Below are 19,822 nucleotides of genomic sequence, written 5' to 3'. Positions count from 1 at the left end.
GGCAGGCATTCGGAGGAGCGCTCGGTGAAAACTGGAAGCCGCGGGAGTCGAGGCGGCAGAGGTGAGCAGCCGCGCGGGAACAGAGCCGGAACCCGCGCCGCCTCGCGCTCGCCGCCGCGGAGACCCGCGGGAATCCTAGCCCGCAGGCAGCCGCACTGAGGAGGGAGGAAGTGAGGGGCTGAGTCGCTTCTTGGAGCCCGAGCGCCTCCCGGAGCCCGCAGTCCCCGCCGCCCGGGTGGGATGCGGACAGGAATTCAGCTTGCGTGGAATATGGGGCCGGTCGGGCTCCGAGTCTCCAGCACTGGGGGAAAGCGGGGCCCACGCAGCTAGGACCAGAGGGGGTGCGGTCCCAGTGCCACCCCCGCGCCACTCCCCACGTGGCGGCCGCGCCCCCGGGGCGTGAATGTGTACGCGGACGGTAGGGGGGCTGTGAATGAAGCCCCAGCGGCCAATCAGCACGGCCGGCGCGCGGGACCCCGGGAGCGAGGCCCAATGGCGAGCTCTGGGTGGCCGGGCCAGGCAGCAGGCGGGCACAGGGGGCGGGGGCCGAGGCCGGGGGGCGGGAGGCGGCTCCGCGGGCAGCCAATGGGCGGCGGGAGGGGTGGGGCTCCGGAGCGCCGAGCGGGTCCGGGCTTTAAGCCTGCGGAGCGCGGCGGCGGGGCCCGCAGACGGAGCGGAGCGGCGGCGGCGGCGGCGCGGCGCAGGGCGCGGGGCGGCATGGCCACCACCGCGCAGTACTTGCCGCGGGGCCCCGGCGGTGGAGCCGGGGGTACGGGGCCGCTCATGCATCCGGACGCCGCTGCTGCAGCTGCAGCCGCGGCGGCCGCCGAGCGGCTGCACGCGGGAGCCGCGTACCGCGAAGTGCAGAAGCTGATGCACCACGAGTGGCTGGGCGCGGGCGCGGGCCACCCCGTGGGCCTAGCGCACCCCCAGTGGCTACCCACCGGAGGAGGCGGCGGCGGCGACTGGGCCGGCGGCCCGCACCTGGAACACGGCAAGGCGGGCGGCGGTGGCACCGGCCGAGCCGACGACGGCGGCGGCGGCGGCGGAGGTTTCCACGCGCGCCTGGTGCACCAGGGGGCGGCCCACGCGGGCGCGGCTTGGGCGCAGGGCGGCACGGCTCACCACTTGGGCCCGGCCATGTCCCCGTCGCCCGGGGCTGGCGGGGGCCATCAACCCCAGCCGCTCGGGCTGTATGCGCAGGCGGCCTACCCAGGGGGCGGCGGCGGCGGCCTGGCCGGGATGCTGGCGGCGGGCGGTGGCGGCGCGGGGCCCGGCCTGCACCATGCGCTGCACGAGGATGGCCACGAGGCACAGCTGGAGCCATCGCCGCCGCCGCACCTGGGCGCCCACGGACACGCACACGGACATGCACATGCGGGCGGCCTGCACGCGGCGGCGGCGCACCTGCACCCTGGCGCGGGCGGCGGCGGTTCGTCGGTAGGAGAACACTCGGACGAGGATGCGCCCAGCTCGGACGACCTGGAGCAGTTCGCCAAGCAGTTCAAGCAGCGGCGCATCAAGCTGGGCTTCACACAGGCCGACGTGGGGCTGGCGCTGGGCACACTGTACGGTAACGTGTTCTCGCAGACCACCATCTGCCGCTTCGAGGCCCTGCAGCTGAGCTTCAAGAACATGTGCAAGCTCAAGCCTCTGCTCAACAAGTGGCTGGAGGAGACCGACTCTTCCAGCGGCAGCCCCACCAACCTGGACAAGATCGCGGCGCAGGGCCGCAAGCGCAAGAAGCGCACGTCCATCGAGGTGGGAGTCAAAGGCGCGCTCGAGAGCCATTTCCTCAAGTGCCCCAAGCCCTCGGCCCACGAGATCACAGGCCTGGCCGACAGCCTGCAGCTGGAGAAGGAGGTGGTGCGCGTCTGGTTCTGCAACCGGCGGCAGAAAGAGAAGCGCATGACCCCCGCGGCGGGCGCCGGCCACCCGCCCATGGACGACGTATACGCGCCCGGGGAGCTGGGGCCGGGCGGGGGCGGCGCGTCACCGCCCTCCGCACCCCCGCCACCCCCGCCAGCCGCGCTGCACCACCACCACCACCACACACTTCCAGGCTCTGTGCAGTGACCCTGCCGGCTGGGTCCCTGCCGGCGCGCGGCAAGGCGCGGGCGCGCAGTCCGCCCGCGCGGCCTGGACTCTTTTTGTTCGGTTGCTTTGGATTTTACAAAAAGCCCAGAAACTTTCGAACAAAACCAAACACCCGGACGACCCTCTCCGGCAAGCGGCGAAGACGGCCGGTAGGCTGTGTCGCCCGAGCCCCTGAGAACGAAGCGAAGATCCAGAACGCGCCAACTCACCCTGGGCATCCTGCCCGCCGCCTGCTCCCTGCCCCCATCCCCTCGACGACCCCCGCCCCTGCCCCCCCCGGGCTGTTCGGGGCCGGATCCCGGCAGCGGTCTCCCCACAGCGACAGGTAATGCGGTGCGGGGTTAGGGATTCCCCGGGAGAGAGGACGAAGAGAGGAGAGTTCCCCCCATCCCCATTCCCTGGGGCGGACTCCCCAGCCTGCGGGTCAAGGATGCGGGGGGGCTGTCACTTTATTCGCTCCACGCCTCTTCTCTCCCATAAGGATGCGCCCCACCCCACCTCTTCCCCTTTCTTCGGGCTTGGTTTTTTACGATTTTTATTTATTTGTGGAGCCTCTCGGCTTCTGGGGTCCTTCTAACTCCGCCCGCGCCCTTAATTTAAATCGCTGTATACTGTATTTATCGGGGCCCCGGAGGGGAGGCCGCGAGAGCCGCGTCTGTGTATAAAAAGCAGGAAATAGCCAAAGCTTTAATCTAGCCTAATTTATTTTTCCTCTTCTCTTTCCCTTAACCCTCCCCTCTCAAAAAAAAGCAAAACAAAAAAAGCAAAAAAAAAAAAAAAAAACTAACAAAAAAAAAATTTCGAGTGTTCATTTTTCGTTTCGTTTCATCCGAGCCTCGGCTCGTTCCCGGCCTCGCTGGAGGGGTCTGCGCTCCCACACACTCGAGTGGGAAGGGCTTCTGCCCGGCTGCGGACTAACCATGGAACCGTTGGGGCTTCTGCTCCCCGCGGGGCCCTGCCCTCCTGGCCATAACAAACGAAACTTGGAAAAGTTGGAGATATTTTTTAACCAGCTGTAGAAATAAGCCGTTCCCTGAGAACCTTCTGCCTGATTCCCTGCAGCTTCCCTCTGCTCCCTTTCCAGCCCCCCCTGGATGCGGGATGCTGGGGGAGGTGGGGAGAGAAATTCCCCAAGTTTGGGGTGAGGTTGGGAACCATGTAAATATGTGAGATATGTACACACTGGCGGGGAAAAGAAACATTTTGTGCTTGGATTTTATTTTTGGTTTTCTGGGTTGTCCTCCCTCCCCATCCTAAAGGATTTTGTACACCCAACTAATCCGAAAAAGATATTTTAATATGATTTCCTGGTTTCTGACCCATCTCTATTTATTTTCTGGATATGTTTGGAGCTTCCCCCTTTTCCATTTCTTCTTCTGTTAAGGTTTGAATTTAAATTTTGTTATTTTATTTTTATTATTTTTTGGAACAATGTTTTGGTGCATTCTCTTTGTATCTTTATTGCAAACAAAAATAATGTAGACTGGGAAGTTCCCTTTATATTTATGTTATAGTAAATATTTTATTACTCACATAAACTTGTACCCCAGGGCTGTGTCCTGTCCTCTTTACTCCTAGGGCTGGGGCGGTTTTTGGTGGAAGCCATGGGATGCTCTTCCTCTCCTCCCACAAAGATCTGGCCTCACTATTTCAGGCCAGTATTAGTATGCCTATTATTTGGGCAACAATTTGGCCTCTACCCTAGGTCCCTCAGACTAGGGAAGATAAAGCTGCTTCATGTACCCTGCCCATAACTAGACTCTGCAGACCAGACCCCGGACAGAAAACTACAGACACCACCCAGAACTTGGGTCAGCCATTAGTCAGGTACAACATAACTGCTCTCCCCAGCCAAGGAAGAAGTCCTCCTTGGCCTTGACCTCTAGCCTAGAATTTCTGTATCCCCTGCCCTACACCCCAACCTGGAACTTTGGTTTCGCTTTGTATCCCATGTGTAGGGTCCAGAGGAATTTTGCCATTCCAGGTCCTGGCACAGCTGGAAGCCTGGTCAGGCCCCACCTTTCTGTCCCAATTGACTACTGTTCCCATTTCACCATAACCAGATGGTGCCCAAGCCCACCTGGATCCTCTGGGCATTCTGAGAGTTTAGACCGAAGTTCATTCAGTGGTCCTGCAGGTCTGAATGAGCCTGGGAGAAAGCCATGCCTCTTTGCTTAGGCAAAGCCAGTCCTACCTCTCTGCAAACAATCCACCTGCCCCTACCTACTTCTCTTGGGAAGAAGTGGGGACATGACTGTGCCACCAGAAGGACCTGACATATTTCCAAGGGTGGTCTCAAGAACCTTCCCCCCTCCACCACAGGGCGTGATACATATACTAGAGAGAGGAAGGACTCTGTGACCGTGCCGTGGAGACCTGGCAGGGGAGACCATAGACATTCTGAGACATTGCCCTCTCAAGCATTCAGCAGTCACATCCTCTCTGAGGCGGCAGCTGGGAGCAGACCTAGGTTCAGGTCCAAAGCAGTACTATCTGTGTCCCAGTCAAGATCTTATTTTTCCCCTTAAAACAACTTTCTGTGTGCTTCATCGATGCACTCTTTTCTTCTCAGGAAAAAAAAAAAAAAAAAAAATCACACAAAGTTTCTCATACTCTTCTGGGAGCCAAAGCTTGAAGGCAAAATCATTTGGCTGGGGAGAAAGTTGTGTCCCTCCTGAAGGGGTAGGTGGGACCTGCCGTGCCTGGGAAGCTGCCGAAGTGCGGCCTATGAGAGGCCTTGGCTGCAGCCGTTGGCATCCAGGATACCCAGAGAGGCATTCCAGGCTCTTAAGTTGGTGGTCCCTGGCCAAGTTGAGACCTCAAGATGACTGTGCCAGGATGACTTAATGGTGACTTTTTGGGCTCTGCCCTTTAATCTTGGTGGGGAGGATTTTCTCTGCAAGTACGAGGGCTATCGTGGTTTTCACCCCTGCTTCTATTTTATTTTTTTATTTTTTTTAGCTCTCTCAGCCCAGCCTGGTGAACAGATAGCCCTGTAATTGACACCAGTGTCCCAGCCTTTCTCCATACTTGTGAGCCAGTGTACTCCTTGTACATCTTAAAGAGGAGGCCAGGGACTTGATGACCATCATGATAATGGCATATTCAGGAGCCACTGGCCACCCTACCTTGCCTTTCATTTTTGCTAAGTACAAAACTTCAAAGCCATCCCACACTCCTCCCTACTCCCTCTTTATTTCTCCATCCCTGGATTTGTCCCAGCCTCAGGGCCCTGAAATGGAAGCAGATGAAGCTCAGGGCTCCCCGCCCCTACAGGCCCAGAGCCTCAGCAGGTTTTGAGGTTGGAAAGGGCTACCGGGAAGATGGGGCCTTTCACTGGCCTCTGCCTGCAGCTGACACCAATTGATTGATTGATTTCCTAATTGTCTGCTTAATCCTATACAAGAGGGTGGGTTTATTATTTAAGCAAGTCAACTCAAAAACAGCAAAACAATGCAGCTTCCCAAGAACCAGCAGCAGCTGAGGAATAGAACAAAAAAGAAAAGAAAAGAAAAATTGGGCAAGGGGATGGAAGAAAATCTTCCACTTTGCAAGGATTTTGTTTAATGAGACACCAGCCTGGGACACCTAACCAGTGATCAACCCTTGGTGGCAGAAAGCCCCAGGGATTCTTTCCCAGACTTCAGCCCAGGATGACGGTAGGAATCTCAGCACCTTTCACTTTATAAAGAGAAAACCAAAGGGAGAGAAATATTTTCCCCTGGAGTTTTATTTCCTGCATAGAGCAGAGTTTAAGAAATACAGAGCTAGCTGTGGCCTTGCCCGCCGATTCTTCGTGCTATGTGTATGTGTGTCTACCTGTTTGCTCCAGAAAACCTCAGACTTCCTTTCGTCCAAGAGAGGCACACATCCTTAACATTGACCTCCAGAAAAAAAAGAGAGAGAGAACCTAAGCTTTCCCTAGCAAATTTGGGATTTTCTGTTCCCGTCTTCCTCCCTTTCATGCTTGAACAAATTATTTCCTGCGATCCTGTGGCTATAGGTTCTGGTAAAGCTTGAAGGGACTTTCTTCTCCCCATAGGAACCTCTGCATGTGGGTATAAGAATTTGTGTGTGTGTCACTGTGCATGCAAATCCATAGCTGATCCCAGAAGTAGAAGGGAAAAGAAAATCCATGCTACACTGCAAATCATGCTGTGAGCTGGAAGAACATTTGCAGGGTGAGGTTGGCCAACCCTGGAAAAAAGAAAGGAGATCATTGTGGTCATCAAGGCAAACCCAGAAGGAACCCTGTCCTGAGCCCCAAGGACATTGATATTCTCTCCCACCATCTACCTCAGGATGTTACAATAGCTGACGGTCATGGCATAGTCCTAGGCGATCATCCCTTGGCCCTGGGGCTTGATTGAATATCCACAGGACTAACTGACCCCCCACACACACACACACCACAACTGCACACTTAGAGCTGTTCAGCAGCTTCCTCTGGAAAAGCTCTGGGCCTGCATGGAGGAGACTCAGTCCCCCAGTGACCACCCAGGGCCAGGCTGTCACCCTCCCAGGGACTTTCCCTAGCTCCAGAAAGGAGACTTCCCATTAGAGGAAATAGAGTGAGAGGAGTTGGGTTATCTGGCTCAGCTGTTCCCCCTAAGCTCAGCCAAGAGGAGCTACCTGTGGCCTTGAACTTTGAGACGGAGGCCAGAGGCAGCTGAAAGAGCTGGTCTGTCCCCTGCCTGTCACGTTTGAAGGCCCTAGAATTAGTGTTTGACCAGTCATTCAGGGCTCCCCCTTGCTACCTCTGAGGACTCTGTGTGGGAGGACTGCCCTCTATTGGTCCCTGAAATGGGATGTGGCAGCAGTTACTAGAGCCACCCTGAAGTTAACCCCGGTCCCCAAAATCAGCTTCAAGGCAGCCACTCCCTGGGGTGTGCCAGCTAAAGCAGAGGCAACTTTAGCCTCCAAAGGAAGCAATCCTGCTTCACGGGCACATACTCTACACACTTCTTCCCGTCCCACCCACCACCTGCCCGTGCGCACAGCCATGCTCTTCACACTCACTCCCATCATTCTTTCTTGCGGCCAGTTGGCAGGTCCTGACAGTTTGCTCATTCACACACATGCTCACACACCCTGGTCACACCCACACCACTTTGACCATCCAAGATCAGCTTTCCGGTCTTTGTCGTTGAACTTTTGGGAGTCGCCGAATACCTGGTACGTGTGATATTTAATCAAGCACACAACCATTCTGTGTAGGATTTCACCAGATCCTCTCCTGTCGGGATTTCTAAGCACTTACCCCACAAACCACTTTCCAAACACATCCCTGCCCATCATTGTCCCAGCTCCTCCCAGATCTCTTCCTGCTCCTTTCAGATAATTTAAGTTAGGCTGTGTGTTTGTATGTATGTGTGATCTTATTTTTTAAACACACACCCCCACACGTACATATGCGTGTATATATACAAACACACGCAGCAATTAGATCTATCCATTCCGCCATGGTGCTTCTTGTGCAGTAAAACCTCCACCATGCACATGCCCCCACATCGCCATGTGATGGTCCCAGCATGATCTAATCACGGGCTCCTGATCTCTCTCATACACACACAGAGGCACCCAGGTACACACGGTAGCACTTGTGCATGGTATCACTTCCAGCTCCCTGGTGTTTCTCCAAGGGTATAACCTACCTCCTGTTCCCCAGCTCCCTCCAGGGCATCTGAGTGGGCTCTCCTCAGACAACCTAAGTACCAGAAGAGATTTGCTCCAACCCTCACCTCTCACCTCCCACCCACCCACACACCAGTGGACAATTCTCCCACCAAGCCTGACCAGGGTGGGTCTGGGTATTATTAGGCTGCAGAGACAGCACGGAGGCATATGGTCTCGTACACAAGAAATAATGTTCATGTTAAATCAGACCTCATGCATAATGCATGGTGCCTGATCTCACATTATTTTGGGTGTTCGTCAAAATCAGTGTTCTTTCTTGTGAGGGCTCCTGAAAAGAAGGGAAAAAGCCATTTGCTAATTACACCCACAGCCTGGACTCAGGGAGCTAGGGGTGCCCCCGGGAGCCTCCCTCTGCCCCACTTCACCCACCAGTGGGTCCCGTCCTTCTATTCCACTCTGTCTTCCAGCACGGAAGGAGGGGTTGCCTCGGGTTTGTAGCAAGCGTAAGGCCCCGTGTTATTTTTATTTCTTTTCTCTCGGCTCTCTGTCCCCGGAGGGTTCTGGGGAATAGCAGTGGCTCCGTCGCTCTCACACCCGATTCATTTGCCGTTTTATGAACTCCCCGTTGATTCATCGCCTCCCTAAGTCAATGATTCACTCCTGATGGCTTTTCAGAAATCCTTCTTCAAAGGCTCCAGATTATTCAGCTTTGAACAGAAGCAAGAGCCGGAGCAGAACTGGACCCCTGCACTGCTACTGCTTCCGTGGCCTGGAATGGAATATTGTCACCACCCTTGGGCTTTCCCCCAGGGCTGGGCCAGCCTGGGGAGCACAGAGTGCTCTCTCCATACAGAAACTGCTAAAGCTAACCCAAGTGGTTTGTGCACACACCCATCCCATGGCAAGGCCCCTCCAGCCCCTTTGGGTCATCTGCCATCTCCCATTGTTACCAAAGTCCCTCAGGAAGCTCTCCGTGCCCTTGGGGGAGACGGAAAGCAGGAGTGATGGAACACAGGGGATGTGCAGTCAGACAGATCCAAGGGACCAGTCCTGGCTCCACCTTTTACCAAGTGTGTGGGTGACTTTCGGCCAGCTACTTACATTTCTGTGCCTCAGTTTCCTGGTATGGTGACTATGGCAGTCCCCTTATGGTAGAGTTATTTTGAGAATTAAGTGGGATATTGTACACAGAGCATTTAGCGTAAAGGATGAATGACTGAAAGCTATTTTATTGTGAGGCCTGAGCAGGGTATTGTGCAGAAACAAGTAAATAGGGAAGAACACCAGATTAGAATGATCCTTTACGGTGGACCTCACTCTGTCCAGGGCTCTCTGACATAATCCTTACCCAGCGCTTACTTTGCATTTTATTTTCACTATGTCATGCTACATATTCTTATTTTATTGATGAGGAGACTGGTGTCCATAGAGTGTAAGTGATCTGGCCAAGGAAGCAAGACCAGTTCCTTATAGCAGCTGGGATAAAAATCTACTTTTATCTGATTCTTGGGTCCATGGTTTAGTTTTTTTTTTTGTTTTTGTTTTTGTTTGTTTGGGGGAGGGCGTACTTGTTTGATTTGGTTCGGTACTAGGAATTGAACCCAGGGATGCTTTACCACTGAATTATATCCCCAGTTCTTTTTATTTATTTATATTTTTTTAATTTTTTTTTTTTTTGAGACAGGATTTCAGTCATTTGCTTAGAGTCTTGCTAAATGGCTGAGGCTAAATTTAAACTTCTGATCCTCCTGCCTCAGCACCTCCAGAGTTCCTGGGATTACAGGCACATGCCACCATGTTCTCTTGATACCCCTTACCACAGTGTCATTCAATGCTTGGGTATTTTCCAGAAGTGGACTACATTCAGGTCTCAGTGAAACTGAGTGGAACTCAGGACTGGGCCAGGGAGAGAATCTGGAACCACAGGTGCTGGAGGTAATTGACTAGGGTCTAACCCTCTCTCTCACTACCCACAATCAGGTAAATCCCATGATGCTCAAGGAAACTGGGTAATTTGCCAAGGATCATCAGGAAAGTCAGGAAGCCTTCCTAATTTGTCCATTCCAAGCCTCCACCCACTGAGCAGTCTCACACAGCAGCTTAGATATGACCCTGGCACCCATCCAGGTGTTCACCTTGGCTGCACCGCCTATTAACCACAGGTCTGTTTAAGCTCTTCGTCCCTCAGTTTCCTCATCTGTGAACAATAGCACCTGCCTCGGAGGATTGCTATGAGGACTAGATGAGAGATGATATATGTAAACACTTAGAAAAGAGCCTGGCACATTGTGAGTGCACATTAAATGTTAGTCATAAAAATAATTTTATACGTGTAATATATATTATATTATTGCTGAGCCAAAGCAGTGGCAGAAAAAAATAATGCCTAGTACTTCCCCTGCTCCCGCCTAAAATTGTTTCTCTTCATTCTCAAAACTACTCTGGAAAGAAAATCTCAAGATCTCTATTCCCCAGTCTGCAGATGAGGAAATGAGGTCCGAGGATAGTAAAGGCCTTGCCCAAGAAAACCCTGGGAAGTAGTGACAGGTGCAGCCTCTACCTGTTCCCACATAGGCTTGTTTGTGACAATCTCATGTCCCCAAGAATGTGCACTGAGCCTCTTTTACATACAAAGGCACCATGCTGGGCTCTGTGGAGGCAGCACCCAGGCACCCAGAGAAACAGGGAAGGCCTTACAGAAGGTAGTGCCATGAAGCTGGGTTGTGAAGAATGAGTGGGGGCTCCTGGGTCAGGGCCTGATCCCAAGGAGTCGAGTCACTCAGCTCCAGCGCCCTCAGACCCCCACTCATTTCCCCTTCCTGAACCTTCATGCCCTTCCTGCCTTGATCAGGACCCTTTCCCCAGTAGCTCCTGCCACACACATGACCATAGCACAGAAGATTCGACTCAGGGTCACGGCCCTTCAACCCTGTGGAGCTACATACCGTGTGACTAAATCCTTCAGGTCCCCATTCTGGATTCTACTGCCACCTGCCCAGAGGTTAACCATCAAACCATGCCATGGATCAGCCCAGCCTTGGGCACCTGAGTTCAGGACTCACTCCACAATTCATCCCAAATTGAGTCATTTGTCTTCCCTAGATCTCAAAATAGAGGCTTTCCCTAACTCATTCATCTATGCATCCATCTTATACCCATCCACTCATTCATTCATCAACCCACCCACCCCTCCATGCCACCACCCATTCATCCATCTGCCCACCCATCCACTCATCCATTCATCTATCCACCCTTCAGCCATCTATTCAAGTACCCAATTATCCATCTACCATCCACTCATTCAATCATTCAGTTTCAGAGTCGGTCCCTAAGTTAAGCACACAGATAAGTGAAATCAGTCCCTCTGTCCTCAAAACACTCCTAGATTAGTCTCATTCCCTCCCTGCTTCTTGGTCATGTAAGGTAGGTATGTGAGTGCCCACGTGCAAAAGTGTTTGGAAGAAAACAATGAAGTCTATTGTAGTGTCTGTGAATCTCGTGGGTCGGAGTGCTAGAAACCCCTATGCCCCAATCGTTTTTTTCAGGCCCCCAGAGAAGGTCTAAGTCCATATGGCCTCTCATGACCTTAGGACTCTCCTCATTGCTTATTGCAGGGATGCTATATGTCAACTTAAACTAGAAAGATTTTAAAGGAAGTAGGGGAGAGAAAGGAACTCACAAATATAACTTCTGCCATGACTGAAGAACACCCCTAGAACTCTATTGTTTTCCTCCTCCTCCTCTCCTCCTCCTCCTCCTCCTCCTCCTCCTCCTCTTCCTCCTCCTCCTCCTTCTTCTTCTTCGTATTGAACTCAGGGGCACTCGACCACTGAGCCACATCCCCAGCCCTATTTTGTATTTTATTCAGAGACAGGGTCTCACTGAGTTGCTTGGCACCTTGTCATTGCTGAGGCTGGCCTTGAACTTGAGATCCTCCTGCCTCAGCCTCCCAAACCACTGGGAATACAGGCTTGGGCCACTGCACCTAGCTAGGACTCTATTTTCTATCAGAAACAACAGCAGCAGCACAGCACTAGGGAGATATAAAGCAACAATCTGGTCCCAAACCTGTCAATACCTGGATGTGTGACTTCCAGCATCCCTGCCATTGCCCTGATCTCAGTTTCCCCACCAATGCCATGTGAAGGGTGGTCTTGGGGTCTTCCCAGTTTTGAAGTTCTTGTTAGCCTTCCAGCCTGGGTGGGCCTGCTCCTCTGACAATAGGGCCTCTCTGACCAGCCCACACACCAGGAAGGGTAAGAGATGACGTGGTTGGCGTTCAGGGCCCCGAGTCCTCTGGCTATTCAACACCCCCTCCCCTGACACAAACAACCCTCAGTCGCCTCCCCCTCCCACCTCCCAGAATCTGGGCACAGCTGGGGCCTGCTATGCCCTGGTCACCCCATGAATCACCCCTCTATGATCCCCAGGGGAGTGGTCTAGGGAGCATCCTACGCCCCATGAGGGGTGAGGGCCAGAATGGCAGCCCTCAAGCAGGCAGTGTCCACAGAAACAATGGGGGCCTGTGGCAACCAGCCGGAATGCAACCATTGTCCTGCCCTGGCCCCCAACCCCAAGGCCTCAGGTCCCCAGGCCAGGCAGGCTGGCGTGGGTTGGTGCGTCAGGCACGCGTGTGCCAGGGCCAGGGACACATGACCTGCAGCTTCCCCTCCCTGGGTAGGCAGGAGGGTAGGCTGATGGACCAGACCCCACCTCCACACCCAGCCTGGCAAAGATCCCATCCATAGGATGGGGAGATCAGGATGGGATCCCAGGAAGCTAAGCCAGCCTCTAACCCCCCATCCCCGGGGTACTTGGAACAGACTCTCAGAGAAGGGGGCTCGCAGCTCTGAGACCCAAGCTATACATCACAGTGGGGAGGTTGCTATAGCGACGTATTAGGGCAATACATCTAGGGAGCCCCAGCCCCTTGGTGATGTATGGCTCTGCTCAGCTGTGGGGAGCAGGGGGAGGGGACCTGTCCCATCCCTCTGAGAGAGCAGACACCAAACAGTCTCTTCATTGGAAGAGAACATCTGCCTTAGACTCCCAAAATAGGCATCTCAGAATCCTGTCAAGACTGGAGGAAATGCCCTGCCAACCTCTACCATCCTACTGTGGTCCATGTTCAATGAAGTCAAACTCCCTGAGAAGTCCTGAGAGCACATGGAGGGGTACCTGTGTTTGCTGTTCTCACTCAGAGTTCTCCCCATGCTGATGTCTGGGAATCCCACCCCCAAACTAAAGTCTAGGAATTTCGTTTCCTCCACATACTCTCAGGGACATGACAGAATGTGCAGGGGGTCCTAGTGGAAAAATTGGAGAGGGCTCCCAGCAAAAGAAGGTTCATCAATAAAACTTCACATAGGGGTGGGGGGAAGAAAAAAAATTTACAAAGCTGGACACAGTGGTGCAGGCCCATAATCCCAACAACTCGAGAGGCTGAGACAGGAAGAATGAAAGTTTGAGGCCAGCCTCTGCAACTTGGTGAGATCCTGTCTCAAAAGAAAATTTTAAAAAGGGCTGGAGTGCTTGCCTAGCATGTGTGAGGCACTGGGTTCGATCCCCAGCACCACATAAAAATAAACAAATAAAGGCATGCTGTCCATCTGCAACTACAAAAAAAAAAAAAATTTAAAAGGCAGGGATGGAGATGTAGTTAACATGTGCAAAGCCCTGGGTACCACAAAAAAGGGAAAAAATTAATAAAGCCTTCACATGATATTTGTAATGATATGTGAAGAAGGCAGGTTGTGGATTTCCTTCCAAATTGCCGCATCAAGTCTTTTGTACTATCTTGTCCGTATTCAAGGTCCTGTACCTCAACCCCCCAGGGACTTTAGGCTAAGTGTCTTGATGAGGGAGGAGGAAAAAAGACAGGTAAAGTGGGAGCTGGATGCATGGTGCACACCTGTAACCACAGCAATTTGAGAAGCTGAGGCAGGAGGATTGCAAGTTTGAGGTCATCCTCATCTACTTAGTGAGTCCCTGTCTCAAAATAAAAAATAAAAAGGACTGGGCTTGCAGCTCAGTGGTAAAGCGCCCCAGGTTCAATCCCCAGTATTAAAAAATAAAAATAATTTTATTTAAAGTATAGGTATGTCCATGATTATATCCCCACCTCTCTGTGTACCCTTGTCTATGTGTAATTCCGCACATATGTACACATGCTCACACATGAGCACCTTGCTTCCCCACTAAATGGTCATTTTTAATTAATTCATAGATTATGATAATTATACAACCACCATCACCCCACCCCAAAGCTTTCCTTTTTCCTTTTGAAAGTGACAGTCTAGGACTGGGGATGTAGTTCAGTGACAGAGTGCTTGTCTAGCACACACCAGGCCCTGGGTTTGATCTGCAGCACAGGAGAAATAAAACATAGAATATGGCTCGAGTTGTGGTAGAGCACTCACCTGGCATGTGCCAGGCCCTGGGTTCAATCCTCAGCACCATATAAAAAATTTTAAAAAAAAGAAACTGGTGCTTCAGCTCCATAACTTTGAAAGTCACAGAGCTGGCTGCAGCCCAGGCATCTAAGATGCTGACCACAGAAGTCACCCAAGGAGGACACAGGTCAAAGGACAAGGCAGCGCAGAGGGCGTTGCCCCCCACATGAGCACATGCACGTGGAGACATACACTTGGCTTCATCCATGGTGTCGTCCCCACGACGGAAGTAACTAAGTCTTCATCCCTGATTGAGAGGAACCCGGGAGAGGGATTTCTTCTCTCTTTCATCCTCTGCCTGACTCGCTTCTCACATTCACACGGACACGCAAAATCACACACCAACATGCACAATCACACACCAATACGCACACCCTCACACCAATATGCACTCTCTCACACATGGCAGAGCAAAGAGAAAGGGAAAGGAAAGACCAAAAGGAGAAGGTAGGCAGAAGAGAGAGTGTGAGCGCCCAGAGGGCAGTTCCTGGGGTGGGGTGGCAGGGTGCCCGGACACTGAGTGGGCAGGAGACTTCATGGCTTCCTCTCTTCCCTCGCCAGCCACCAAAGGTCAGCTCAGGCGGCTCAGCCACGTGCAGTCCACCCACAGCCCTGGTCAGGTCATGTGAGACCAGGACCAAAGACTCATCAACACCCCATTGTCTTTCAGAGTCCAGCCTTGTGCTGCACCCAGTGAGCCCCTCCAGCCCAGGGCTAGTTCATGACCCTCCAGAACTTTGGTCACCTCCTCTGGGCCGGTCCCTCAGCCCTCACTTTGAGGACAAACTGAGTGATACTCACTTGGATCCCAATCCTCTTTGGGACTTTACATACCCTTCTGAGAAATGGGAAGCTATGACCTTCTCTTGGCTCTGAGAAGACCTGGGAGGGAAGGGGAGCAGGAGAGGAAGGATCCTCTTTTTTATGGTCTCCAAGAGGTACATATGCCACCATGCCATCCCCTCCCTACCCATTCCCCAGATGCTCTGGGAGGAAAGAGGGTGCAGCAGAGAAGGCTGAAGTGTAACCCTGAAGGTCATCTTGCACGTCAGCACTGGGAGGGGCCCCAGAGTCCCTTGGGCCCTGGCTCCCAGCCTGGACAGCAACACAGGCCCCATTGACTCCTGGGCACACTCTTTCCCAAGATGCTCAAAAAGCTGTGGGTTTGTGGTCCTACCCACAGGCCCCTGAGATCCACAGGATCCACCCAGGGAAGGAGGCCAAGGCTGGATGACTGGACACACATCAAAGGGGCTGGCAGGAGGATGTTACACAAGAGTCTCCCAGATTTGGGCCAAAGACCCTCATGGCCAACCTCTAGCCCCTGGAATGGAATGAAATGGGGACCAGCTAGGACAGGTTCTACTTCTATCTTGCAGAAATAAGGACGTCTCCTTGCCCCAGCCCTGCCTCCAGGACCTGGGGCAAAGCCACCCTGGCCCACCCTCTGTCTCCTACAAGGGAGTCAGGTGGGGAGAGGCGGCTGTCTGGGGGAGGGGGATTGGAGGAAAGCCGGGGCTGAGAAGCTCCAGCCCCTCTGGGGGCTCCAGAAAGGGGAGGGCTGCCCCAGCAGGATGACAGAGAGATGATTAAACCCACAGAGAAGATTGATAAGGGAGCTAAACAGCTGCAACTCTGCAAGGTGGGCTGGGGACAAATCTCATCTTGTCCTGGCGATGCTCAAAGCACCGGGGGGCTGGGCCAGCCTGACTGAGCTCATGACCTACACAAGCTCCAGAGCAAGAACGGGAGCCACCGAGGGCTGCTCCCCACTGCTCCCCCCAAGGCCTCTGAAGGTGGCTTCCAGAGCCCAGCCCCCACTCCTGCCACCCCAGATACTCCTCCCGCTTGCCACCTGGGCAGCACACCCCTTCTCACTGATGTCCCTTCACCCACAGCCTCTCTGCCTCAGCTCTCACTCTCGTTATTATTAGATGTGATTTACAGCGGAAGCGCTGAGTCAGACAAAGCAAGATTCCCCAGACAGAGGCAGTGGGAGCCGAGAGGAGTCCAGGGGAGCTGGTCCTCTCTGGGCAGGGTCCTCTGGAGGGACCCAGGAGGTGGAGGTGCAGGACCCTGGCTCCGGGGATGAGAGGGGACTTGGTCTCTGCTGTGTCTTCAATCACCCAGGCTCAGGATCCTCACCTGGGACTCTTGGACAATCAGTCCCCTCTTCTGACTTCCCCCCAACCCCCTTCAGCCTCACTCTTTTCAGCCTCTGATGGTTCTTCGGCAAGTTTGAGAGAACGGCCCAGGGATCCTGAGGCCTGGAAATGAGGTGGTTCTGCTGGGCCCTGCTTCCTCAGACCAGGAAGACTCATGGCTCTGAAGGTGCCCCTGGCTCCCAGAGATGGAGAGAGGCAGAAAACGTGGGTTGCTGGGGTCCCGGCCCCCACTCTACAGAGACACAGACCCTGGGTCCATGTAGGGTCCAAAGGCCCAAGAACGTGTGGAAAGCACACACCTCTGCTTCCACCTTGTGCGGAAGAGTGCGGTGGGCAGGTCTGTCTCTGCTCCCTGGGTCTCTGACTCCCTGGCAGAGAGGAACTGGGCATTGTTGCCAAAAATAAACGTTCCCTCTCCCGCTCCCTGGCTCCCGGCTCCCGCTCATTAGGATGCGTGGCGTTTGGCTGCGGTCCCACACCTTGCAGCTCATTATAAATATGCAGTCGCTGCTGGCGCTACCCCAATCATCTCTGCAATCAGAGCTTTTAATTAGGTTAATTAAATTGTATCAAATCTCGCAGGGACGCAGTTCACTGATGCTGATGAGGCAGCCAAAACAGACCCCAGCTCCTTGGCTAATGAAGGCCGCTGCCTGCTTGAGCAGCGAGGGGCAGGAGCGCATAATAAACGGGCGTCCTCTGGGAGGAGCTGCTGCCCAGGCCCTGAGCTCTGGGGACCTGGCGGGGGGTCTGCATCAAGCAGGCCAGGTTCCAGCTGCAGTGGAGTCTCCCACCCCAGGGACCTCTCCTTCACTTGAGAACTAACCAGGGCAGCAGCAGGAGCCCAGGCAGGTGGGCAGTGTCAGGCCTCTGAGCACCTGCCACCCCTCCACAGCAAACTTGAATGTGTCCCAGAGAAGAGATCCACTGGCTCCATCTGGGGTCTGCTCTTTCCTTCTCCCCCAGAATGGCCCAACAAGGCCAAGGTTCCCTCTCTTACACACACACACACACACACACACACACACACACACACACACATGCGCACACGCGCAGCAGTGCCACTGCCCCTCTGGTTGTCTTATTAGCCAGAAAGGCCAGGCTGAGACCAGAGAGCCCATCCAGCCACTACTGGCCTAGTCTCCATCTGCCATGGAGGCCATCTGCCCCTGGCAGGGGGTGGTGTATAATGCTACCAGTAACAGGAGGGGTGCCACCCCCCAGCCTCCATGTGCCAGATGGACCCTGTATTTTTCCACCTACCATTCCACCTAAAGAGCCCTTTTTTAGAGAGGGACACTTGTCCCCGACCTCCTGGGATCAAATTAACTAGGGAAGGGAGATAGATGATCCCTTTCTACCCTGGCCCCTCCCACTCTGAGCTGACTGCCCCTCACCCTGGCAATCCGGCACTGGGCACTGAAGACCCCAGGGTAGAGTCTCTGCGGAGGTCCTCCCCTGCCTGCAGTAAAGCAGGAAGGCAGGTGTTGCCACCTCCAAAGGGGCTGTCCCTAACACCTCTCAGCTTGGCTGTCGCCCCTCCTCTTAACCCCTCCATCTCTGGTCTATGTTTCTGAGCAGCTGAGGAGAAAAGATGGGGGAATTTTCAGAGCTCTTGGGACAAGTTGTTTCTGCTGTAGAAGCTGGTTTTTTTTTCCACTCAGTAATGTGAAAACATGAAACCCGAAACCAACCCCCCACATTCGTCACCTCAGAGAGAAGCCTTTGGGGTAACTGGGAGAAAGCTGTAAATGAGTCAGGCTGATTCAGGGCAGGGGGGGCTGCCCAACAGCCTCCGGGCACCATGGTTTCATTAACTCTTATGATCTGCGCGTGGCCATCAGGTGATAGACTGGAGAGGAAAGGGCTTCCTTCCCACCTTTCTCTTATCCTCAAATACAGCAGACCCCTGCCTAGGAGCTGGATCCTTAGCCCTGTTCTGGACCAGCCCCTATACCAGCCTGCAAGAACTGAGGGCTCCAGGCTGCACTACTGGTGGGCACCAAGGTGCTCCCTCACATGAACACGTGAAGCAGACAGTTGGATAGGGAGAGTTGACCCAGCTGGGACAGGACTTGAACCAAGCAGCTCCTTCCAGTCTCCCAAGTCTCCTCAGTGGACTTAGGAGCATTTCACGTGTGCAGTGCTGGGAACCATGGTGCCCTGGCCTTGCACATGCAGGCACTCTACCCGAGCTGCAGCCCCCACCATGGATTCACAAGGGAAGCACGGCCTCTCCAGGTTTCTCAGCCGCCCTCATCCTTCCCTGCACTTTCTGCTACAGATCCAGGAGTCTGTGTGGGCTATGCCAGCAGGGAGGCCCTGTGACCCGGCTGGCTAGAGACAGCGCACCCTCTGACCCCAGAAGGCAACTGCACAAGCCCAAGAAACCTGCAGGCTGAGCCCCGAGTCTCAGGTCCACCCCCCGATTCCTGCATTCACCCAGGGCTTTAGGCCAGAACTCCCACCCAAGGCCCTGCCCGCCCTTCCCCAATGCCCTAGGCACAAGGCTCCAGGAACTGGCAGGCTGAGAGCGCTTGAAGAGAAGGGAGCCCAGCACTAGACACCGACTTACCTCACTGTTTCAAGTCCCAACAGGCCCTGGCCTCGCTGGCCTCCACAGGCAGGCAGAGCCTGAGTGTTGGCTGCTGCGCTGCTGGAGGACGTGCAGCTCTGGTTGTTCAGTGCCCACAGCCAGCAGCAGAGACGGCAGCCATAACCCACCCTCAAAACCCCACGGAGGGAGACCTTACCACACCCTGGGGGAACCACCCTCTGGGAAGCCTGAGGCTCTATGACACAGCCCTGGGGAAGACCCCAATGCTCCCCATGTGGACCTCCCTAGAAATAGGAAGGGAAAGCCACATCCTGCCAGGTCTTCATCTTGGAGCCACACTAATCTCGAGCTCAGGGGGAGACACCTCCCTTTTTCACGGGGGCTCTCCCCCATGGCATTAAACTCAGTAATCAAATCCGTACTAAGCACTCCAGAGTACATGAAGCTTGTGACAGAAGCAGTGTGCTCAGTGGGTGGACACCAGCTCCCCAAGAACGAAGCCCAGCAAAGGGGCAGCAGCTCCACCTGCTGGGCCCTTTCCATTCTGCCACCAGGAATGTTTCCTCTACACCCAGAAAATCAAGATTGTTTTATTCAATCAAGGGCTGACACTCTCTTGCTTTGGTCAAACAGGTTTTAAGATATGACCATGGACTGAGTCAGGTTCACTTTCTCTCAGACAGACCTGGGGATTCAATGTGGTCCATCTAACTGCAGCTCTGGTTTATACAACAGACCCAAAACAAGAGTCCTAAGTCACAGAAAAGCTGTCCATCTTCACAGGCTGCCCACAGTTCCCTTGGCATAGCCAGTGATATGCCATGAACAGCCCAAATCATTCCAAGTCTAGAGACATGGAACCCAAGGAAATGATACTGTCTCTGCTCACCAGTGAGCCCCAAGTCTGGAGTCCC

The 19,822-nt window shown here is 54.1% G+C and overlaps 1 protein-coding gene across 1 annotated transcript; it reads left to right on the top strand.

Moving 5' to 3' along the window:
- The first annotated feature begins 717 nt into the window (after positions 1–717).
- Positions 718–2,076, top strand: Pou3f1 (POU class 3 homeobox 1). The gene has a single exon (XM_026393477.2). The coding sequence runs from the start codon at positions 718–720 to the stop codon at positions 2,074–2,076; it is 1,359 nt and encodes a 452-aa protein (XP_026249262.1).
- The last annotated feature ends 17,746 nt before the right edge of the window (positions 2,077–19,822 follow it).

Source organism: Urocitellus parryii, chromosome 11, assembly GCF_045843805.1.
Source record: "Urocitellus parryii isolate mUroPar1 chromosome 11, mUroPar1.hap1, whole genome shotgun sequence".
Classification (NCBI taxonomy): domain Eukaryota; kingdom Metazoa; phylum Chordata; class Mammalia; order Rodentia; family Sciuridae; genus Urocitellus; species Urocitellus parryii.
Note: the sequence above shows the minus strand (reverse complement) of the source record. Positions and strands in the feature narration are given on the sequence as shown.

Bases quoted from the DNA above. Each gene is read 5' to 3' on its own strand.
- Pou3f1 (XM_026393477.2), top strand. From the start codon at position 718: ATGGCCACCACCGCGCAGTACTTGCCGCGGGGCCCCGGCGGTGGAGCC.